The sequence below is a fragment of the Amblyraja radiata genome, chromosome 23 (genome assembly GCF_010909765.2).
Source record: "Amblyraja radiata isolate CabotCenter1 chromosome 23, sAmbRad1.1.pri, whole genome shotgun sequence".
Classification (NCBI taxonomy): Eukaryota; Metazoa; Chordata; class Chondrichthyes; order Rajiformes; family Rajidae; genus Amblyraja; species Amblyraja radiata.
In genome coordinates this window covers 28,539,266-28,561,030 of record NC_045978.1, presented here as the reverse complement: position 1 = coordinate 28,561,030, position 21,765 = coordinate 28,539,266, and the positions used below count along the sequence as shown (strand labels likewise).

Genomic DNA, 21,765 nt, shown 5'->3' with positions numbered 1-21,765 from the left:
CTTCCGTCAGTCTGCCCCAGGGCAGCTGTGGCTACAGAAGTAGCTTACCACCACCGAGTGTGACTGAGGAGTGAATGAATAATGCGATGTAAAGCGCCTTGAGTATTAGAAAGGCGCTATATAAATCCCATCCATTATTATTATTATTATTAAAGATGTACAGGTTTGTAGGTTAATTGATTTATGTAAAATTGTAAATTGTCCCTAGTGTGTAGGATAGTGCGAGTATACGGATGCTTGCTGGTCGGCGCGGACTTATGAGGATGTTGCCAGGACTAGAGGGTCTGAGCTATAGGGAGAGGTTGAGTAAGCTGGGACTATTCCCTGGAGTGCAGGCGGATGAGGGATGATCTTATAGAGTTGTATAAAATTATGAGAGGAATAGAAATGGTAGATGCACAGAGTCTTTTGCCCAGAGTAGGTTTAAGGTGAAGGGGAAAAGACTTAATAGGAATCTGACGGGTAATTTATTCACACAAAGGGTGGGGGGTGTATGGAACAAGCTGCCAGAGGAGGTAGTTGAGGCTGGGACTCCCAACGTTTAAGAAACAGTTAGCCAGGTACATGGATAGGATAGGTTTGGATGGATATGGACCAAACGCAGGCAGGTGGGACTAGTGTTGCTGGGACATGTTGGCCGGTGTGGGCAAGTTGGGCTGAATGGCCTGTATCTGCACTGTATCACTCTAACTATGACTGCCTTCTGGAAACTTTCCCCTTCTGCCGCCCGTACTAGAAATATTTATTCATTGAAATCAGAGGCAAAAATAGTCTTTGTGTACACGTCACTGGTTGCTGCAGTGTGGTCATAAAGGCCATGTTGTAATAGGTATCACATGTTCCAATGTGCCCTCTATCTCTCAGATACTACATGTTCTTTGCTGTTGGATCCATCCAAAGTCATGTTTACATTGTTGAACTCTACATGCGACGATTCTACGGCATCCACTAACAGTTGGGTGGATGTGTCCCATGGATTGGTGGTATCTAAAGTTCTATCTGTATAGGGCATAATCTGACTACCATAAAGCCACAAACCACTGTGCTCGACAGTAATTAGCCTAGCCCTACCTCTTAAAGTTGGTGGCTATTAATTTTCTCTTTCAACGTTTCAATGCAGTCCACAGTTGATGCAATGTGGCAATTTCTTCACAAGCCATTGTTTAATTCCACTGGAATTAATTCTTAAATTACTTCTCTCAAGATTAATTCAGTTTTTAATCATATTTCCTGATTCCCTTCACCAAATCCTTTGCAGGGAAACTCTCCCCACCCAGTAGTGATCCAGGCATATTTTGGTAAATATCAGATTATTTTACCCCTAATGCCCTGTCCCACTTAGGTGAGTTTTTTAGGTGACTGCAGAAGACTATGCAGATCGTGAGGAGTTCCCGCATTCTGAGAACTAGTCGCGGCCTCATCATGGTCACCTCAAATTTATCAACGTTGAAAAATTAGCGGTGGCTAGAATGAAGCCACCATGGAGAGTAGCGAGAATAGAGACTGGGACCTCCTGGCGACCTCGTGCCGTAGGTGGGTCGTCAGGAGGTCCTAGTGGGTTGCCAGGAGATCAAAGGTTCTTCTAGGTTCTCGGAGGTTGGAGCCAGTGCTGACTGGTGAATTTCATTGGCTCATTTGTAGGTTTCAGAACCAAGCTTTTTAGCTTCTTAATTACAGCACCAACCTTCTTGTTCATCGCGGTGTGTGTCAGTATCACCTTGACTTTTCACCGTGTGAATTTCACTCAGACAGTGCTCCCCCCGTTTGCCCTGTCCCCGCCTGCATAACGGGTAGGTGAAGGTGTGTGTGTGTGTGTGTGTGTGTGTGTGTGTGTGTGTGTGTGTGTGTGTGTGTGTGTGTGTGTGTGTGTGTGTGTGTGTGTGTGTGTGTGTGTGCGCGTGCGTGCGTGCGTGCGTCCGTCCATCCGTCTGTCTGCTTGTCAGGCAATATTAATGGATAGTCAGAGGCAGAGAAAAGTGCAATATTCCAAAGGAAGCATATGAATTCAAAAGAATAAAGCCTTTTAAGGATAAACGTTAGCAGGATTTACCAGGATATGGTGAGCTGGTGGGAATAGCAGGATTCAAGTTTAAGTTTATTGGTGTACGCTTAAGTACAGCGAGGCACAGATACAATGGACGCAGCCCAGACCATGACACAAACCAACCTCCCTTCCATTGATTCCATCTACACTTCACACTGCCTCGGCAAGGCCACCAGCATAATCAAGGACCAGTCTCACCCTGGTCCCTCCCTCTTCTCCCCTCTCCCATCAGGCAAGCGGATCGGAAGTGTGAAAACGCATACTTCCAGATTGAGGAACAATTTCTTCCCAGCTGTTATCAGGCAATTGAACCATGCTATCAACAACTAGCGAGCGGTCCTGAACTACCATCTACCTCATTGGAGACCCTTGGACTGTCTATAATCAGACTTTCCTGGACTTTATTTTGACCTAAACATTATTCCCTTTATCCTGTATCTGTACACTGTGGAGAGCTTGATTGTAATCATGTCTAGTCTTTCCACTGACTGGAGTATACGCTACAAAAAGCTTTACACTGTACCTCGGTACACGTGACAATAAACTAAGAATCTTGTTTGCAGCAGTATCACAAGCACATCGACTCCGCCAAACACACAAGAAAACAAAGTATGCATGCACCAATTATTCATAAATGCTAAAAGTGAGACAATTCTGGAAAAAAAACAAATCATTAGCGCAAAAACATAATTAGAAAAGATAAAAAACAAGTACATTGTGTTCCATTGGCAAAGTGGGGTTATGGTTGCGCTAATTCGTTCAAGAACATGAGAGTCGGGGGAAAGTAGCTGTTCCTGAACCTGGTGGTGTGGGACTTCAGACTTCTGCACCTCCTGTCTGACAGTAGCAGTGAGTAAATGGCAAGGCCTGGATGGTGGGGATCAATGAGGATAGATGTCGTCTTCTTGAGGCAGCGCCTCGCGTAGATGCTTTAGAGGAAGAGGAGGGCTGTGCCCAAGATGTACGGGGCTGAGCCCACTACTCTCTGCTGCCTCTTGCGTTCCTGTGCTTTGGAACTGCTGTACCAAGCCATGATGCAACCAGTCAGGGTACCACAGTACATCTGTAAAACGTTTGTTAGAGTATTCAGAAACATACCATCATCTCTTTAAAATTCTAAGAAAGTAGAGGTGCTGCTGAGATATCTACGTGATAGCATCTATGTGCTGGGTCCAGAAGAGGTCATCCAAGATGTTTAGCGCCTAGTTTAACGCCTGGGAATTTGAAGCTGCTAACTTTCTCCACCGCTTTCCCGCCAATAAAACTGGTGTGTGGTATTCCACCTTCCCCTTTGTGAAGTCAGCAATCAGCTCCTTGGTTTTGTTGATGTTAAGTGAGAGGTTGTTGTTGTGGCACCACTCAACTAGGTATTCTATCTCTCCCTAGTACACTGACTCAACACTTTCAGTGATTCAGCCAACCAAGTGGTGTCGTCGGTGAATTTATAGATAGCATTGGAGCTGTGCTCAGCCACACTGTCATGGGTGTAAAAAGATTAGAGCAGGGGTTAAGCATGCAACCCTAAGGTGCACCTGTGAGGGGGAGATGCTGTTAATGATCATAGAGTGTCATAGAATCATACAGCATGGAAACAGGCCCTTCGGCCCAACTTGCCCATGCCAACCAAGCTGCCCATCTACACAAATCCCACTGTCCCGCATTTGGCCCATATCCCTCTGAACATTTCCTATCCATGTGCCAGTCCAAATATTTTCACTGCCAAACTGTCAAACATTCACTGCCTTTAAAATACTGCCTTTAATTCTACATCCAAAATCAGTTTGTGAGAAAGGATTTGTGGCTGCCTCTAATGCACGTTCCCCTTTGTGAAACAATACGTCAGGTAGAATACGAGTGTGGTTTGTAAAGTGTTGCAACTTGCAACCCAGTGCATTTACCGCAAATAACTATCTATTCAGTAAGTTCAACGACTCATACCTTGAACATATCATTCCTGACACATTATCTCCTGAATCCTCATTGTGTGACAATCCACCACAAGCTCAAACGCCTGACCATGGCATCATTTACAAAAGTGGAAGCACAGCTTGCCAATCCCAAAGAGGAAAATTGGCTCCAAAAACCCATCAGACATGACATTTCAACCTTTTCACCCTTTGGAGAGAAAAACACATGCTAAAGAACTGAATTCATAATAAAATTCATTCACAAATCGTGACACTACAAAACTGTGGTGTGGAGAATTTATTCAGCAAGAGACCTAAGACTTCAGGCGTGCCAAAGTCAGGAAAATAGTTTTGCCAAGCTGAATTGAATCTTTGCTCCTGCTGGTATTTACAACATTTGCAACAACTGTGTAGGTAAATATGTAGAGAGAGAGACACAAAGTGCTGGAGCAGCTCAGCTGGCCAGGCAGCATCTCTGGAGAAAAGGAACTGGACGCTACAGTGCCACTAGCAGTAGAGTTGCTGCCACACAGCGCCAGAGTCCCGGGTTCGATCCTGTCTACGGGTGCTGTCTGTACGGAGTTTGTACATTCTCCCATTGACCGCGTGGGTTTTCTCCGGTGCTCCGGTTTCCTCCCACACGTAAAAGATGTATACATTTGTAGGTGATTGGCTTCTGTAAATTGTAAATTGTCCCTAATAATTTATAAGTTGTCCCTAATGGTCAGCACGGATTCAGTGGGCTAAAGGGCCTGTTTCCGCGCTGTATCTCTAAAGTCTAAATGCCCCTGTCCCACTTAGGAAACCTGAACGGAAACCTGAACGGAAACCTGAACGGAAACCTCTGGAGACTTGTTCACGATTTATATAAATGATTTGGAGGAGGGAACCAAGTGTAATATATCAAAATTTGCGGACGATACGAAAATGGGAGGGAAAGTAGGGGATGAGGAGGATAGGAAGAGTCTGCAAAAGGATATAGATAAGCTAGGTGAGTGGGCAACAACTTGGCAGATGAAATTTAATACTAATAAATGTGAAGTCATTCACTTTGGGGAAAAAAATGATAGGGCAAGTTATTTTCTAAATGAGGAGGAGCTGCGTTGTAATGCAACGCAAAGGGATCTAGGGGTATTAGTACATGAATCACTAAAAGTCAGTATGCAGGTGCAGCAAGCAATCAGGAAGGCCAATGGAGTTTTGGCCTTTATTGCTAGGGGGATTGAGTATAAAAACACGGAGGTCTTGCTGCAGCTGTACACGGTATTGGTGAGACCACATTTGGAATACTGTGTACAGTTCTGGGGTCCATACTTAAGAAAGGATGTACTAGCCCTGGAGGCAGTGCAGCGAAGGTTTACAAGATTAATTCCTGCAATGAGGGGATTGACATATGAGGAAAGGTTAAGTAAGCTGGGACTCTACTCTTTGGAGTTTAGAAGAATGAGAGGCGATCTCATTGAAACGTATAAGATCGTGAGGGGCCTTGATCGGGTGGATGCACCGAGGATGTTCCCAATGATCGGGGAGGCTAGAACTAGGGGACATAGTTGCAGAGTGAGGGGGGGCTCTTTTAAAACTGAGATGAGGAAGAACTTCTTCACCCAGAGAGTGGTTAGTTTGTGGAATTCACTGCCCCAGGGAGCAGTGGAAGCAGAAACGTTAAATATATTTAAGTCGAAAATAGATGGTTTTTTAGCTGCCAAGGGGATAAGGGGCTACGGGGAGAGGGCAGGGATATGGACCTAGGTATGGTTAGTATAGTAGACCTGAGTGATCTCCTGGACAAATGTCGATCGCCTGGATTGGGGTCGGAGAGGAATTTCCCGGATTTTTTTCCCGAATTGGACCTGGGTTTTTATCCGGTTTTTTGCCTCCCCCAGGAGATCACGCGGTTCTTGGGGTGGAGAGGGGTGATAGCGGTATAAAGGGGAGGGTAGTGTCTTGTGTTCTGTGTCTTGTGTCTACTGTTTGTGGGTAAGTGTGTCTGTTTGGTGTTCAGCCATGAGTGAATGGCGGTGCGGGCTCGACGGACCTGGTGGTCTACTCTCGCACCTACTTTCTATGATTCTATGAGACTTTGCGCCCCACCCAAGGTATCCGTGCGGTTCCCAGAGGTTGCAGGTGGTTGCCGGAGGTTGCAGGTAGTGGAAGCAGGTAGGGTTTCCTTGGCTTATTTGTTTTCACTATTTGTTCAGCTCAATTTTTTATGATATGTTTTTAAGTTGTGGAAATGTAAATGTTTGTGATACACCCCATCACTTAACATTTGTAGTGCTTAGATTTTAAAATTGGGGATAGGAGCACATGAGAGTGAAGGTAGTCTGGTAAAGTTACCTGTGGGAAATGTAATTATAGAATAAACAATTTTTATGCTACAGCAGTCTGTCACACTTTGTCCTGCCTCTCCCCTGTGTGGCAGGGTGCTTTCTTCTCTTCTCCCTGCCACACAGTCTGAAGATTGGTCTCAACCTGAAATGTCACCTATCCATGTTCTCCAGACATGTTGCCTGAGCTGTTAGAAACATAGAAACATAGAAATTAGGTGCAGGAGTAGGCCATTCGGCCCTTCGAGCCTGCACCGCCATTCAATATGATCATGGCTGATCATTCAACTCAGTATCCCGTACCTGCCTCCTCTCCATACCCTCTGATCCCCTTAGCCACAAGGGCCACATCTAACTCCCTCTTAAATATAGCCAATGAACTGGCCTCGACTACCCTCTGTGGCAGGGAGTTCCAGAGATTCACCACTCTGTGTGAAAAAAGTTTTTCTCATCTCGGTTTTAAAGGATTTCCCCCTTATCCTTAAGCTGTGACCCCTTGTCCTGGACTTCCCCAACATCGGGAACAATCTCCCTGCATCTAGTCTGTCCAACCCCTTAAGAATTTTGTAAGTTTCTATAAGATCACCTCTCAATCTCCTAAATTCTAGAGAGTATAAACCAAGTCTATCCAGTCTTTCTTCATATGACAGTCCTGACATCCCAGGAATCAGTCTGGTGAACCTTCTCTGCACTCCCTCTATGGCAATAATGTCCTTCCTCAGATTTGGAGGCCAAAACTGTACGCAATACTCCATATAACAATTACAGCACGGAAACAGGCCATCTCGGCCCTACAAGTCCGCGCCGAACAATTTTTTTCCCTTAGTCCCACCTGCCTGCAATATAACCATATAACAATTACAGCACGGAAACTCCAGGTGTGGTCTCACCAAGACCCTGTACAACTGCAGCAGAACCTCCCTGCTCAAATCCTTTTGCTATGAAAGCTAACATACCATTCGCTTTCTTCACTGCCTGCTGCACCTGCATGCCTACTTTCAATGACTGGTGTACCATGACACCCAGGTCTCGCTACATCTCCCCTTTTCCTAATCGGCCACCATTTAGATAATAGTCTGCTTTCCTGTTTTTGCCACCAAAATGGATAACCTCACATTTATCCACATTATACTGCATCTGCCAAACATTTGCCCACTCACCCAGCCTATCCAAGTCACCTTGCAGTCTCCTAGCATCCTCCTCACAGCTAACACTGCCCCCCAGCTTAGTGTCATCCGCAAACTTGGAGATATTGCCTTCAATTCCCTCATCCAGATTATTAATATATATTGTAAATAGCTGGGGTCCCAGCACTGAGCCTTGCGGAACCCCACTAGTCACTGCCCGCCATTGTGAAAAGGACCCGTTTACTCCTACTCTTTGCTTCCTGTTTGCCAGCCAGTTCTCTATCCACATCAATACTGAACCCCCAATGCCGTGTGCTTTAAGTTTGTATACTAATCTCTTATGTGGGACCTTGTCGAAAGCCTTCTGGAAGTCTAGATACACCACATCCACTGGTTCTCCCCTATCCACGCTACTAGTTACATCCTCGAAAAATTCTATAAGATTCGTCAGACATGATTTACCTTTCGTAAATCCATGCTGACTTTGTCCAATGACTCCAGCACGTTGTTCTTTTGTGCTCCTCTCACAGTCTTGCAAATTATTTCCTGTCATATATTTATGGGAGATCCTTTTTGAATGCCACAACTGAATTTGTCTCTGCAATAATGCAAACCATTAAATGTAAATGCAAATGTTTCATTTATATGGATAATATAACCTCATGGAGTCACACAGCATGGAAACAGGCACTTTGGCACAATTCATCCATGCTGACCAAGAAATGAAGCAGATACGATAGTGGCATTTAAGAGAGTTTTGAATAGGCATATGGATACGCAGGGAATGGAGGGATATGGGTTACGTACAGGTGGATAAGAGATGGTCTTGGCAACATGTTCGCACAGACATTGTGGGGTGAAGGGCCTGTTCTTGTGCTGTTCAGTTCAATGTTCTTTGTAATGCTTTTTGCTATTTGCTTGTTGGTAGTTGAGCATTGAATTTAGAGTGGCTCAGTGGCGCAAGCTAACAGCCACTGCCTCACAGATCTAGCGACCTAGGTTCAATCCTGTTCTCTACTGTACGTGTGGAGTTGGCACACTAACCCTTGACCCCAAAGGTTTCCTCCAGGTGCTCCAGGTCTCCTCCTACATGTCAGGGATGTGCGGGTTGGTGGGGTAATTTGCCACTGTAAATTGTCCCTGGTGCTTGGGTGAGCGATCACTAAGGGTGCCAAGGGTTATGGGGAGAAGGCAGGAGAATGAGGTTGAGAGGGAAAGGTAGATCAGCCATGATTGAATAGTGAAGCAGAGCCGATGGGACAAATTGCCTATTTCTGCTCATATGACCTTTGCACTCATGAATTCATGTTTACTAAAATAACCCTGTGTGAATGAACGGTGCTTGAATAAACCCCCTGATCTATGAGTGAAGGACAGTGTAGGTGAGTGGTGGGGTGAACATTGAGGAAAAAAAACAATAATAAAATCAAAAAATGCTGCCATTGTGGAGAAAGAAACAAAATTAACATCACAGAAAGCAAAACTCTGAAGTGGGTGAAGCCAAAAAGTGCTCCATTTTAGTTTTAGTTCCCACCGAGTCCGCACCGACCAGCAATCTCCGTACATTCACACGGTCCTACACACTCGAGGGACAATTTACATTTATACCAAGCAAATTAACCTACAAACCGGAGGAAACCGAAGAGAAAACAGTCATAAATATCAGAGTAACATGATGATGGAGGACATGGAACTATATTAAAAAATGGTAGTATGTTAGCATCCTGGCTACCTGTTTCATGAACATTTTTATACCATTTTCTTTGTGCAGAGGGTGGTGAACCTCTGGAATTCTCTAGCCTACAAGGTTGCGGAGGCTAGATGACTGGAGGTATATAAAGAGGAAGTAGATACATTTTTTTAAGATTGAGGCTCAGGAGCCAATGGGGAACTGGAGTTGATGCCTGAGGCAGGTCTACACAGGGGAAGCCAGGCTTCCATTTTCTTGTGGGCACTTTATGGCAGGTTGGTTTGTCAATCTGGGCAACACATTTTGGGTAGGATATCAAAACCTTTGGTGATGGGATTAGTCAGAATGATCCCAGGAATGAGGGGGTTGAGGTTGAATAGAAAAGATGAGATTGTTAGCCAAAAGAGGAAAGAATGCTATGAATGAATTTTGCTGAGCTGTTCAAAATCACAAACGTTTTTGTTAGAGTAAATAAGGAAGACCTATTCCATTCGGCAGAAGCCTGTTAACCAGAGGATCCAGGTTAGAGATAATTAACAAATGACTCAAATGTGAGACAAACAGAAATCTCAAACCTGGATCTACAAGCAGAACTGTGCTGTTATGATCTGGAATGCAGATTTGAAATCTGGAGTACAAATTAGATAGTAATTTCCAATAGCTGACACTACATATATAAAGACAATATAAGCATTGGATTACATGCACTAATGTCTTGTTTTTATGCACACTTTTACACTGTTGCAGAATTTTATGCATCATTTATATATAATGTATGTTATGTGTTTGAGTTTATGTGCTTGTGATGCTGCTACAAGCAAGAATTTTGTTACAACTGTACCTTACCATAATTGTCTATGATGATCAATTCAACCTGACTTGAAAAGCAGATTAGTGGGACAAATTGAATAGTGTTTTCAATGAGGCGGTGCAGGATCAGTGGGCGGAATGGCCTTCCTTGTTGCAAGGTTCTATAAAATATTGCAGCTACTCTTTGGCAGGCAATGAAGGATACACTCCCCCTCCCCCTCCCCCCCTCAGTGTCTTGGTCAATATTTGTCCTAAACACATCACTGAAGCAAATGATTGTGTTACTATCACACGACCGGCTGTGAAAGTTTTCAATGTGCAATTGGCAGCTGGCATTAGTAACTAATTGGCTCTAATACATTATTGTGTGTGTAGGGAGGAACTGCAGATGCTGGTTTATACCAAAGATAGACACAAAATGCTGGAGTAACTCAGTGGGACAGGCAGCATCTCTGGAGAAAAGGAATAGCTGACGTTTCGGGTCGGAAACCTGGAGGGGGGGGAGACCAATAGAAGGTGCCGGCGTGCTTTGTGACTTTGTCAGTGCCATAGGTGGCTGCTATTTGTATACATTGTGTATGCAAACAAAGAATGTCACTGTGCCTAGTCACATGTGACAATAAAGTATTCATTTCCAGGATGTAGAGGGGGAAGAGGTGAGAAAAGGCCAGAGCAAATCAGGTATGGGTAGGAAGGAACTGCAGATGCTGGTTTAAACCGAAGGTAGACACAAAAAGCTGGAGCAACTCAGCGGTACAGACAGCATCTCTAGAGAGAAAGAATGGGTGACATGAAGAAGGGCTCAACCCGAAACGTCACCCATTCCTTCTCTCCACAGATGCTGCCTGTCCCACTGAGTTACTCCAGCTTTTTGTGTCTATCTTCACAGTAAATCAGGGCCAGCAACAGATGACCTTCGGGTGGAATCCATAATGGCCCATTGTTGGCTGGGGAAGATGTGCTAACAACCAAGGTGCAAGGGTGCAAACAGTGGAGCCAGTAGACTAGTAGACATTTATGGATGTTGGGATATCGAAAGATGCATCCAATACGGTGTTGTTGTCATTTTGATACATACCTATAGATGATTAATTATTATGGTTATTCCATAATGTTAGATGTGGCCCTTGTGGCTAAGGGGATCAGGGGGTATGGAGAGAAGGCAGGTACAGGATACTGAGTTGGATGATCAGCCATGATCATATTGAATGGCGGTGCAGGCTCGAAGTGCCGAATGGCCTACTCCTGCACCTATTTTCTATGTTTCTATGTTTCCTTTTTCACAATTTGATTCAAAAACGATAAATGTGTCTGTCTCGCTGGATATGGCAAATCACAGTCAACCAACACAGAAACAAGCTTTTCAGCCACCATATCCATGCTGAACATCTAGTACTAATCTATGCTAATTCAATTTTCCTGCACTTGTCTTATGTTTTCAACGCATCGGTGATTCAAGGGACCAAGCAGATGCTTAAATGTTGTGGAAGTCTCTGTTTCCACCCCCCTCCACCCCCCCCCCCACCCCCCCCACCCCCCCCCCCCCCCCCCCCCGTTAGCGGTGGCTTCCAGATTGCAACAATCCTCCAATAAAGAAAGTGGTTCCACAAATCCCTTCTAAACTTTCTACCTCACACCTAAAACCACTGCCCTCTGGTTTTAGACATCTCTGCTGCAGGGAAATTTTATTTTACTACTTAACCTACTTATCTATACTGCTCATAATTTGTATACCTTCATCAGGAACCCTCCTCAGATTCCTCCACCCCAGTCTCTCTTTATAAATTATCATCCCAGGCCACAGCGTAGTGAATTCCCTCTTCCTCCATAGATATGGCAACTAAAACTACACACAGTATTCATTTGTGGCCTAATCAAGGTTTTATACAGATGTGCCTGCACTAATGTTTCATGCTGGGCCGATGAAGGCAATTATCCCATATGCCACTTTAAACATTTAATCTACCTGTACTGCCACCTTCAGAGATCCTTAGATTTGTAAAAGCAACGTCTCTCTTCTTCATTACTTTCTAGTGCTCTAGCATTGATTGCGAATGACTTAAAAAGCTTCACCTCATAATTATCAGGATTAAATTCCATCTGACATTGCCCTGCCCTTCTTCCCAATTAATCAATATCACCCTGTAGCCCAAGTCTACCCCTCTTCAATATCAACTTCACTACGAACATCCATGTTTTCTGTGCATAATATATATACTGTATATATACACACACATGGAACTGCAGATGCTGGTTTATGAAGAAAAGACACAAAATGCTGGAGTAACTCCTTGGGTCAGGCAGCATCCCTGGAGAACATGGAGAGTTGACAGTTCTGGTCGGGGCACTCCTTCAGTCTGAAGAAGGGTCCTGACCCGAAATGCCAAATTTTTCCAGCATTTTGTGTCTTTCCAATATATAACAAACAGTAAAGTTCCTAATAATGACTTGTGTAACCTGTGGTCACAGGCTTCCAATCACAAAAACAACCTACAGCCTGCACCCTCCGATTACCCAGCCAATTTTCTATCCAATTTGTTCCTTTATTGAGAAAAGGGAAGTAAAAAAATGTAAAAATCTTTTCAAAGACTTATTAGCAGCAGAGCTAGTTGGACAAGTTTCCACAGGTACAATGCATGTCTTTGTTATAAAAAGGTTAATCAGAGGTTGTTGGCACCAGACAAAAATACTTCACTGTTGTATAATGAATTTAAACCACCAGATATATGATTAAAATCTGAATGTTGATTGCACAATCAGGCGGTCAGTTGTGCTGGAATATAATGATTGACCCATCCCAGAGTTAGGATTTAAATCATGCAAACGAATTGTACAACATGGAACAGGCCCTTCGACCCCTCTTGTCAGTGCCGACCAAGCTGCTTTAACAATGGTAGTTCCATTTACCTATGCCTAGCCCATATCCCTCCAAACCTTTCATATCCATGTCTAAGTGTCTTTTAAATGTTACAATTATACCTGCATCCACCACTTCTTCTGGCAACTCATTCCATGTTTGCATCACTCTCTGTGTGTAAAGGTTGCCCCACGGGTCCCTTTTGAATCTTTCTCCTCTCACCCTAACCTTTGCGCTATAGTTTTTGACTCCCTTACTCTTGGGGAAAATACCGTGGCTATCCTTATCGTTTTCCTTATCTGTGTCGCAAGTAATTTTGTAAACCTATATAAGGTCACCCCTCGGTCTCCTTCGCTCCAGCTTGTGCGACCTCTCCTTATCGCTCAAACCCTCCACACCTGGTAATATCCTTGTTAGTTGTTCAGCACCCCCTCCAATTTAATGACATTCTCTTTTTCATTGGGTGACCAGAACTGCACATAGTGCTCCAAATATGACCCTACCAATGTCGTGTACAGCTGTAACATGACAACCTAACTCAAGTTACGGGTGCAGGGGCAGTACAGTTGCTGCCTTGCAGCGCCAGAGACCCAGGTTCGATCCTGACTACGGGTGCTGCCTCTGCAGAGTTTGTACGTTCTTCCTGTGACCGCATTGGTTTTCCCTCGGTGCTCTGATTTCCTCCCACATTCCAAAGATGTATAGGCTTGTAGGTTAATTGGCTTTGGTAAAGATTGTAAATTGTCCCTAGTGTGTAGGATAGTGCTGGTGTGAGGAGGGGACTCAGTGGGCCGAGGGGCCTGTTTCTGTGATATATCTCTAAACTAAACTAAGCACTCAATACTGTGACTGATGAAGGCAAGCATGTCAAACGCCTTCTTCACTATTCTGTCCACCTCCATGGAAATGCAGCCCCTGGTCTATCTGTTCTACAAAACTCCTGAGGACCCTACCATTTACTGCAAAGGTCTTGCGGTGGTTTATCCTATCAAAATGCAATACCTCACGTTGATGTAAATTAAACTCCATCTGTCATTTCTCAGTCCATTGGCCCAGTTGATCATGGTCCTATTGTGATCTTGGATAACCTTCAACACTGTCCACTATGCCACTGATTTTAGTGTAATCTGCAAACTTATTAACCTTGCCACCTCCATTCTCATCCAGATCATTAATTTAAGTAACAACAGTGGTCCCAGCACCAATCCCTGTGGAACGCCACTTGTTACAGGCCTCCAGTCGAGAAAAGCAACCCTCTATCGCCACCCTCTGTTTTCTACTGTAGGGCCAATTTTGTATCCAATAGGCTAGCTCAACCTGGATACCATGTGATGTAACCTTCCAGACCAGCCTAGCATACGGCACCTTGTCAAAGGCCTTGCTGAAGCCCAGGTAGACAATATCTTCTTCACAGCCCTCATGAATCTTATTTGTCACTTCTTCACCTCTACAAAGTCATGCTGACAAACCCTAATTAACCTTTCCCTTTCCAAAGCTTGTAGATCCTATCTCTTGGAACACCCCCCAATATCTGGCCCACTATTGATGTTGTACTCACCGGTTTGTAGTTCCCAGCTTTTCCTTGCAGCTTTTCCTAAATAATGCCAAAACATCAGTGACTCGCCAGTCTTCCGGCACTTCACTCGTGCCTATCGATGACATTTGAAAATGGGTCAAGGAAAGAATTCCCACCACTTTGCTTCTAAGTACTCTAAACTGTGGTCCAGTTCAGATGATGCAACTATTACTGCAAGGTCCCTCTTTGCTCAATGCACTCTTTTACAGCAGGACCAAGAACAAGCCATCTGAAAATTAACCAGCACAAGACGATTGCATCAAACTCTCTCTGCTCAGTATTTGTATAAATCTGTGGCAAAAACAGACAGAAATGGAAGTTAAGATCTGCATTTTAAGAGTCTACATTAGCCATTTTTTTTGTTAGTAATTTTAGTTCAGTCGAGTTTATTCTCATATGCACCAGTATGTTGAAGTAGAGTTACAATGAACATGGTGCCCAGTTAAACTAATCTCTGCCTACTTGTGATCCATATCCTCAATTCTCTGCATATCCATGTGTTATCTAAAAGCCTCTTAAATACCACTATCGTATCTGCTTGCACCACCACCCCTGGTATCATGTTCCAGGTTCTCACTACTCTCTATATAAAACAAAGTGTCTGCTCAAAGTCCCTATTTCCAAATTAATAAGATCCAGAAAGGGGCACACTTCTTAATTGGTAATCAAAACGCCTTGGGTGCAGTGATGGACAATCAGATACAGCAAACCATTTTGTAGCCTTTTGCATTGAAAAGTTGTGTTCTTATAATTCTCCTTCCAACACTTCTGCGGAAGCCTTCACCTGTTATGATTAGTGATGCCTCTACATTTTTCACTGTCGCACTCTAACCTGATTTTACCCTAAAATTGCATCATTTTTCAACTCACCGACCATGTTATAAAACTGCACTGTAGACCAGTCACCCAGTGTATAAACCACAGTGACATCAATGGAAAGTAATACCAAGCAGTTTCCAGAGGGTGGTGGGTATCTGAAATGAGTTTCCTGAGAAGGTAGTTAAGCAGATACCATAAAAGAATTGGAAAGACACTTGGACAGGTACATGGATAGGAAAGGTTTAGAAGGATATGGGCAAAACACAGGCAAATGGGACTAGGTTAGATGCAATATCTTTGCTGGCATGGACAAGTTGGGCCGAAGGGCCTGTTTCCATGCTGTATGACTCTATGACTCTAATGGTGGACCAGTCAATGTTATGCCCAAATACTGGATTGAAAATATATGCCAAACAGCCATTTAAAGGCAGGAAATCATTGATTACATTTTATAAAAGCAAAGGGACAATGCTGAACGTATTTAATCGTGCACAGGTATGATAGTGTGCAGCCGATGTTAAAAGATAAAGGGGACACAGGTTATGAATTTTAATCCCTTCCTTGTAATTTGTGAAATAAGATTATCATCAAAGAATGATGAGAGAGGTTTGGATTTTATTTCTTTTTAAACACAGGACATTCCATATCCTGGCAGTTTTATCAGACTCAGATGTACATGTAGAATCAAGCAAGTTTTTAAGCTAGAAGTGGCTACATAGATTAACTGGATAGCATTTCAGAGTGTTAGCCAGGTGTGCTGGGCTAAATGGCTATCGTCCATGTTGTGAAATATTTTTATGTTCCCCATTGAAAGCATTATGAACCAGTTTTGCAAAAATTGAGACTTGGCCAATTTATTGTTACTCCAATTCTTCGGTTGAGTTCTTCTTCCGTTAGCATTTTGACCCGCGATTTACTTACTTACCTGCACAGCGCCAGTGACAGGAGTAATCCACTGCTTTGAGGCATATCTGCAGGTGTTCTCTCACTTGCTTTCCAGACCATCGGCAGAAGAGCTGCCAAAACTCAGAAATAATGGGATAAACAGCCATTGCTCCAATTCTTTTGGTGTTCCTTTGATTCTTCTGCCAAAGAGAAACCCTAAAGGCAAAAATCACAGCTTAGGATTGTAAGTGATTGCTTCTGGATTTTATTATGATTTCTTTGATATTCTGCCCCAATTTCTGTCATATTTCTGCCCATATTTCGCCCTGTTTAATAAATACAATGAATACACGGCAAAAAGGTAGCAGAGCTTGTTTTTAGCTCTGCGGAAGATTACTCCAAATCAGTCTGTAGAAAGGGTCCCGACCCGAAATGTCGCCTACCCATGCCCTCCAGAGATGCTGCCTGACCTGCTGTTACTCCAGCATATTGTGTGTTTTTGTTAATGTAAACCAACATCTGCGGTTCATTGTAACTCCCAAAACATAACCTTTATACCATAGACTATATGAATGGTATGCAGTATGGCATGAATTCAGTATTCCATGATTCTTTTGATGTTAGAACAAATAAATGAGAGAATTCATAAAAAAGTATCTGTAGGTATTTACAATTGTGCAAGTGGACAACGGGAAAAGCGAATATATTGAATTCAGAGTTTTAGACAATAAGTAAAATTGCACTAATTTGGATTCTATTCTGCTACATTATTCATCTCATATGCAACCAATTATTATAAATGTATTTTAGGTGAATTGTTCTTCTGGAGAGATAAATGAGAAAAAAATTAAATTCAGAAGACAACTTTGTAAATGGAAGGGGAAGAGTGAAAGTAATGCTTAAAGATATATTTATATTGCCACTTTCTTGTTATCCTGCCTTCAAAATATGTGAAAAATAAAGAGCAAATCAAACATAAAGGTAAACACAGGAAAAGAGAGGAATTCATATTTGTTTACACATTTCAGGTGTCTTAAATGGAAGTAAAAAAATTGTTCTATAAACTGAAAGTTTCTTTCAGTCTTTCTGTAGACTTTGTTGCCTCACAACTCTATGCACTGCAGTTTATTCAATAGCCCAATACGCTGCTGTTCATTCAGCAGCCCTGTACACAACTGTTTATTCAATGTGCAGTAAAAGTTAATGTTTTCTTTTCAGACAAATCAGAGTCAATGAGCATCAGTGAGCTTACAACAACAACCTTGGAACACCTCTCCAATCCAGGTATGTTTACTATTAGTCCCAGGTTGATATTTGCATTTATTCACTATGTGCTGCAGAGTGATAAATCAAACCAGAAGTCATTGGTTTAAGAACGACTACATTTGTTAGATAGAAGAGTCTTTATTTATTCATCAGGTCAGCTCACCCTCTCCATTTACACATTGGTAATGTCCTCCTTACACATGGGAGAGAAAATTATTTTTACTGCTGCACAACTTGGGCAGGTCTTTTGCAGTTAGGTAGCATGGTGATCTCTCTTGGTGCATGTTGCAGGAGGTGTTGAACAAAAAAATTGAAAGACTGGAGGAACAGCAAGCCAGGCAACTTTCACACAGTGAATGGACAGATGTAGATTTAGATTATTATTGTCACGTGACCGATATACAGTGGAAAATATTTTGTTTGCATGCTATCCAAACAAATTAGATAATACTGTACATGAATATAATCAAGCCAAACACAAGTACAGAATATCAGCATTGTAAACATAACAGTTCCAGAGTTAAAGTCCAATGATCGCAATGAGGTTAGAAAATCAGGACTCTACCATAGCTTATGGAAGAACCATTCAGAAGTCTGATAACAAAGGGGAAAATAACAAAAATGCTACTGCGGTTTGGAATCCTTCCTCAGAAGGTCTGCTCTGAGTTTGCAAACTGGAAACAAAAGTCATAGGATCATAGAAACATAGAAACATAGAAAATAGGTGCAGGAGGAGGCCATTTGGCCCTTCGAGCCAGCACCGCCATTCATTGTGATCATGGCTGATCGTCCCCAGAAGGTTGCAACACAAAAGGAGACTATCCAGCCCATAATTTGCACATCACCAAAGATATGCAGTAGAGGGTGGTCTCTGCATAGCAATATAAATTTGCTGAGATTTGCAGGCATTGCCTTTTCATCTTTAATATTATCACGTATATGTGTGCATTATAATCCTACCAGAAAATTATATTTTGAGATGATTATTGTGAAGATGTAAATGATATATTTTGCAATGGCAGCATAAAAATATAGTACTTTATTGAAAAGGTAAATATGAAGAAGCATCAAACTATTTAGATATGCTTCATATTCACAAAAGGCTACCACATCTTAGTTACAGGTGTCAACTTTTGATTATCATTATGCCATATGTTCTCATGTTTTTTGTGATGATGATACTGACGCTGTAATAACAGTTTTTTTTTTTGTTTGTTTGTTTATTTTATTAGAAGTTAATACAGTACAAAACAGTACAGTGGAACCTAATTTTAGGTGCCAACTATGTCATACCATAATCCATTCTATGTACAACCTCTACTTTTATGTTTTGAGAAGGGAAGTAAGACAAGAAAAAGAAAACAATAGAAAGGGGAAAAGGGGGGAAAATAGATGGTAGAGAATAGAAAAACGTGAAGTGTGTATATATAAAAAAAGAAAAAGTAGAAAGTAGAAATAGGAGAGAAGGCCCCTTAAAAGAGAATTTTTCAAATCTGTATTCGGAGATGTAGATCTATCCGCGGCATGAACTGAAATCAGCAATCCTTATGGTACCGCTGCATCACATGATTCCAAAAAGTCGATGAAAGGAGACCAACTCCTTAAGAATTGGTCATATTTATCTATTAGTCGGAGTCTCATTTCTTCAAGGCGTGCTATGTCCATCATATTCCTAATCCACATTTTAACAGTTGGTATGGTTGTATTTTTCCAAAATTTAAGTATCAATTTCTTTCCAATTATTAACCCATAATTTAAAAAAACTTTTGGTCTTTATTTAAATTGATATCTTCTACTATTATTCCAAATATAATCCATTCCGTTTTAAGTTCTATGGTGGACTTAAAAAGCTTTGTAAATATATCAAATATATCGCTCCAAAATGTATTCAACTTTGTACATCCTACAAATGAATGTGTTATATTAGCGTTTTGAAACAAACATTTATCGCATCTGGGAGAGACGTTTGGATAACATTTATTCAATCTCGTTTTTGAATAATATAGTCTATGTAATAATTTGAATTGAATTAAATTATGTCTTGCATTAATAGAACAATTATGTGTGTTCATCAGATACTTTTCCCATCTATCCTTCGAGATCTTTATCATTAGCTCATGTTCCCAATCTTCTCTTAGTGCTTCTGTTGAGGGTAATTCTCTATTTAATATATTATTATAAAAGTATGATATTAGTTTTTGTGAATCAGCCTTAATATTCATTGCTTCTAAAGGGTCTAAAAATATAGTTTGAAATCTATGTATATATTTCTTCATAAAGTCACATATCTGTATATATTTAAAATATTGATTATCCTTCAGTTTAAATTTTAATTTTAAATGTTGAAATGATAACAGTTTGCCCAATTCATACATATCCCCTACTTTCCTAATCCCCAGTCTACCCCATTGTTGATATGTTTTGTCGATGAGAGATGGTTTGAACGCGGGATTGTTCATTAGTGGGGTTAGTACTGATAGATTATTTAATTTAACGCTGTAATAACAGTTGGTTGTCAAATGAATCATTAGCAAACATTTAATTAAACATAAAATCTGAAATATCTACAGACATAACCCTAAACATTACCTTAACCACCAGGTTAAGGTGTAAAGTAAGATTAAAATCTCTTTAAAAATTAAGTTTGCAATCATTTATGATTACAAATTCTTGAAGGATGTGGCTCTGGACTGTGTCTCTCCAGTTTATATGACATTTTTTTCATGAATAATTAGCACTTTGTGTAAACTAATCACATGTTAAAGTATACTATACAACATGACAATAAATATCAATTGATACTATAATTTATGCCATAAAAAGGATATTGCATGATCAAATGTTGCAGTCTATTAATTCTAAATTTGTTGTAACTTTGTTATCTGCCATTTATTTGCATAGTGTTTTGCTTCCTACAGCTAATAGAAGTGATATCTTCAGTAAAAGGCAACCCCATCAGTTTTCACCCCAGATTTATACATCAAAGTAAGTTACATTTTAATAATGTTTTGTTTTAATTTGGATCGTATTATTTCACCTCTTCTCAATTTTATGTCTCCATTTACTGCTAACTAGTTATCTACTACTGTATCCAACTAATGAGGTGATGATAGACACAAAATGCTGGAGTAGCTCAGGGGGTCAGGTAACATGTCAGAGAAAAGAAATAGATGGCATTTCAGGTCGAGATCCTTCCTCAGACTGAGAGTCAGGGGAGTGGGAAACTAGAGGTATGAAATGGTACAGAAGACTGAATGGTATGATCCAAGAAAGGTGGAGTCCATTATTGAATGTGGACGTGACAATGAAGGGATACAAACAGAGAAACTAGGTGATAATACACTTTTATATTTTAAAGAAAGATATTAACATGTCATCAGCACTGTGGCTTGTCACCATTAGACTGAATTTGACAAGACAGTTACTTGGCAAAACAGACCACCAGTCTATTGTATAACCCTCATGCTTTTTAAACCCTCATGCTTGTCATTTGCAAAGCAATGACAAGTGTTTACCTCAGGCCATTTTCATTTTGGTACTATGAGCTATTTTTGCAGAGTGACTTGAAAGTTTGACATAGTTAGCCTCAGCTATCAGCGTAATCTTTATATCCCATGCTTTTTTAAAATATTATGCATTGGCTAATCCAACGAATGATTTCTCCACAAAATCCATGCCACACTTTCCAGAAAATAACCAAGACCAAACAATTCCAACTTACCTGTTCAATTCACAGAATGTGAACACTCCACTATACTATATGTATTTATATTAGGTGACTCTCTCATATATCAGCCTAAGGCTAAAGGTCTATACTTTTACATTAAAATGAGTTTGGACATATGTTGCCGTTTTTCAGCTACATGTAATGTGTCAGCTGTAGAGGTGCCAACACTATGTTATCAAGCTCCAAATGCTTCAGTTCAGGAAATAGTCAACTATCTTCCTTTCAGTCTGAAGAAGGGTCTCGACCTGAAACGTCACCCTTTCCTTCCCTCCAGAGATGCTGCCTGTCCAACTGAGTTACTCCAGCATTTTGTGTCTATCTTTGATGTAAACCAGCATCTGCAGTTCCTCCCTTTCCTTGTTACATTACAACACACATTTTCACAGACACAAAATGGTGGAGTACCTCAGCAGGACAGGCAGCATCTCTGGAGAGAAGGAATGGGTGACGTTTCGGGTCAAGACCCTTCTTCAGACTCCTTCTTATGCACATTTTCATGATTCTTTTTCCCTTATTGTTTGAATTTTGCAATGGGGATTATAGCAATATTACAACTATTTGTCATTCCTTCTCCATGGAACTGCCAGCAAATTTGGGACTTTTATGAGTGTGTCCGTTAATGAAGTCCTCAAGATGCTGTCAGTGATTGTCCCATTCAATAAGTTAGAAACATGGAAAATAGGTGCAGGAGGAGGCCATTCGGCCCTTCAAGGCAATTTGATCATGGCTG

The 21,765-nt window shown here is 41.5% G+C and overlaps 1 protein-coding gene across 8 annotated transcripts in view; it reads left to right on the top strand.

Moving 5' to 3' along the window:
- The window catches only part of LOC116986401 (eyes absent homolog 1-like), a 216,486-nt gene that overhangs the window by 79,411 nt on the left and 115,310 nt on the right, over positions 1-21,765 (top strand). For all 8 annotated transcript variants that reach the window (XM_033041902.1, XM_033041899.1, XM_033041901.1 and 5 more), the window contains 2 exons: positions 17,261-17,326; positions 20,227-20,293. In XM_033041902.1, the coding sequence (XP_032897793.1) occupies positions 17,261-17,326; positions 20,227-20,293 (133 nt within the window). The remainder of the gene's footprint in view (positions 1-17,260; positions 17,327-20,226; positions 20,294-21,765) is intronic.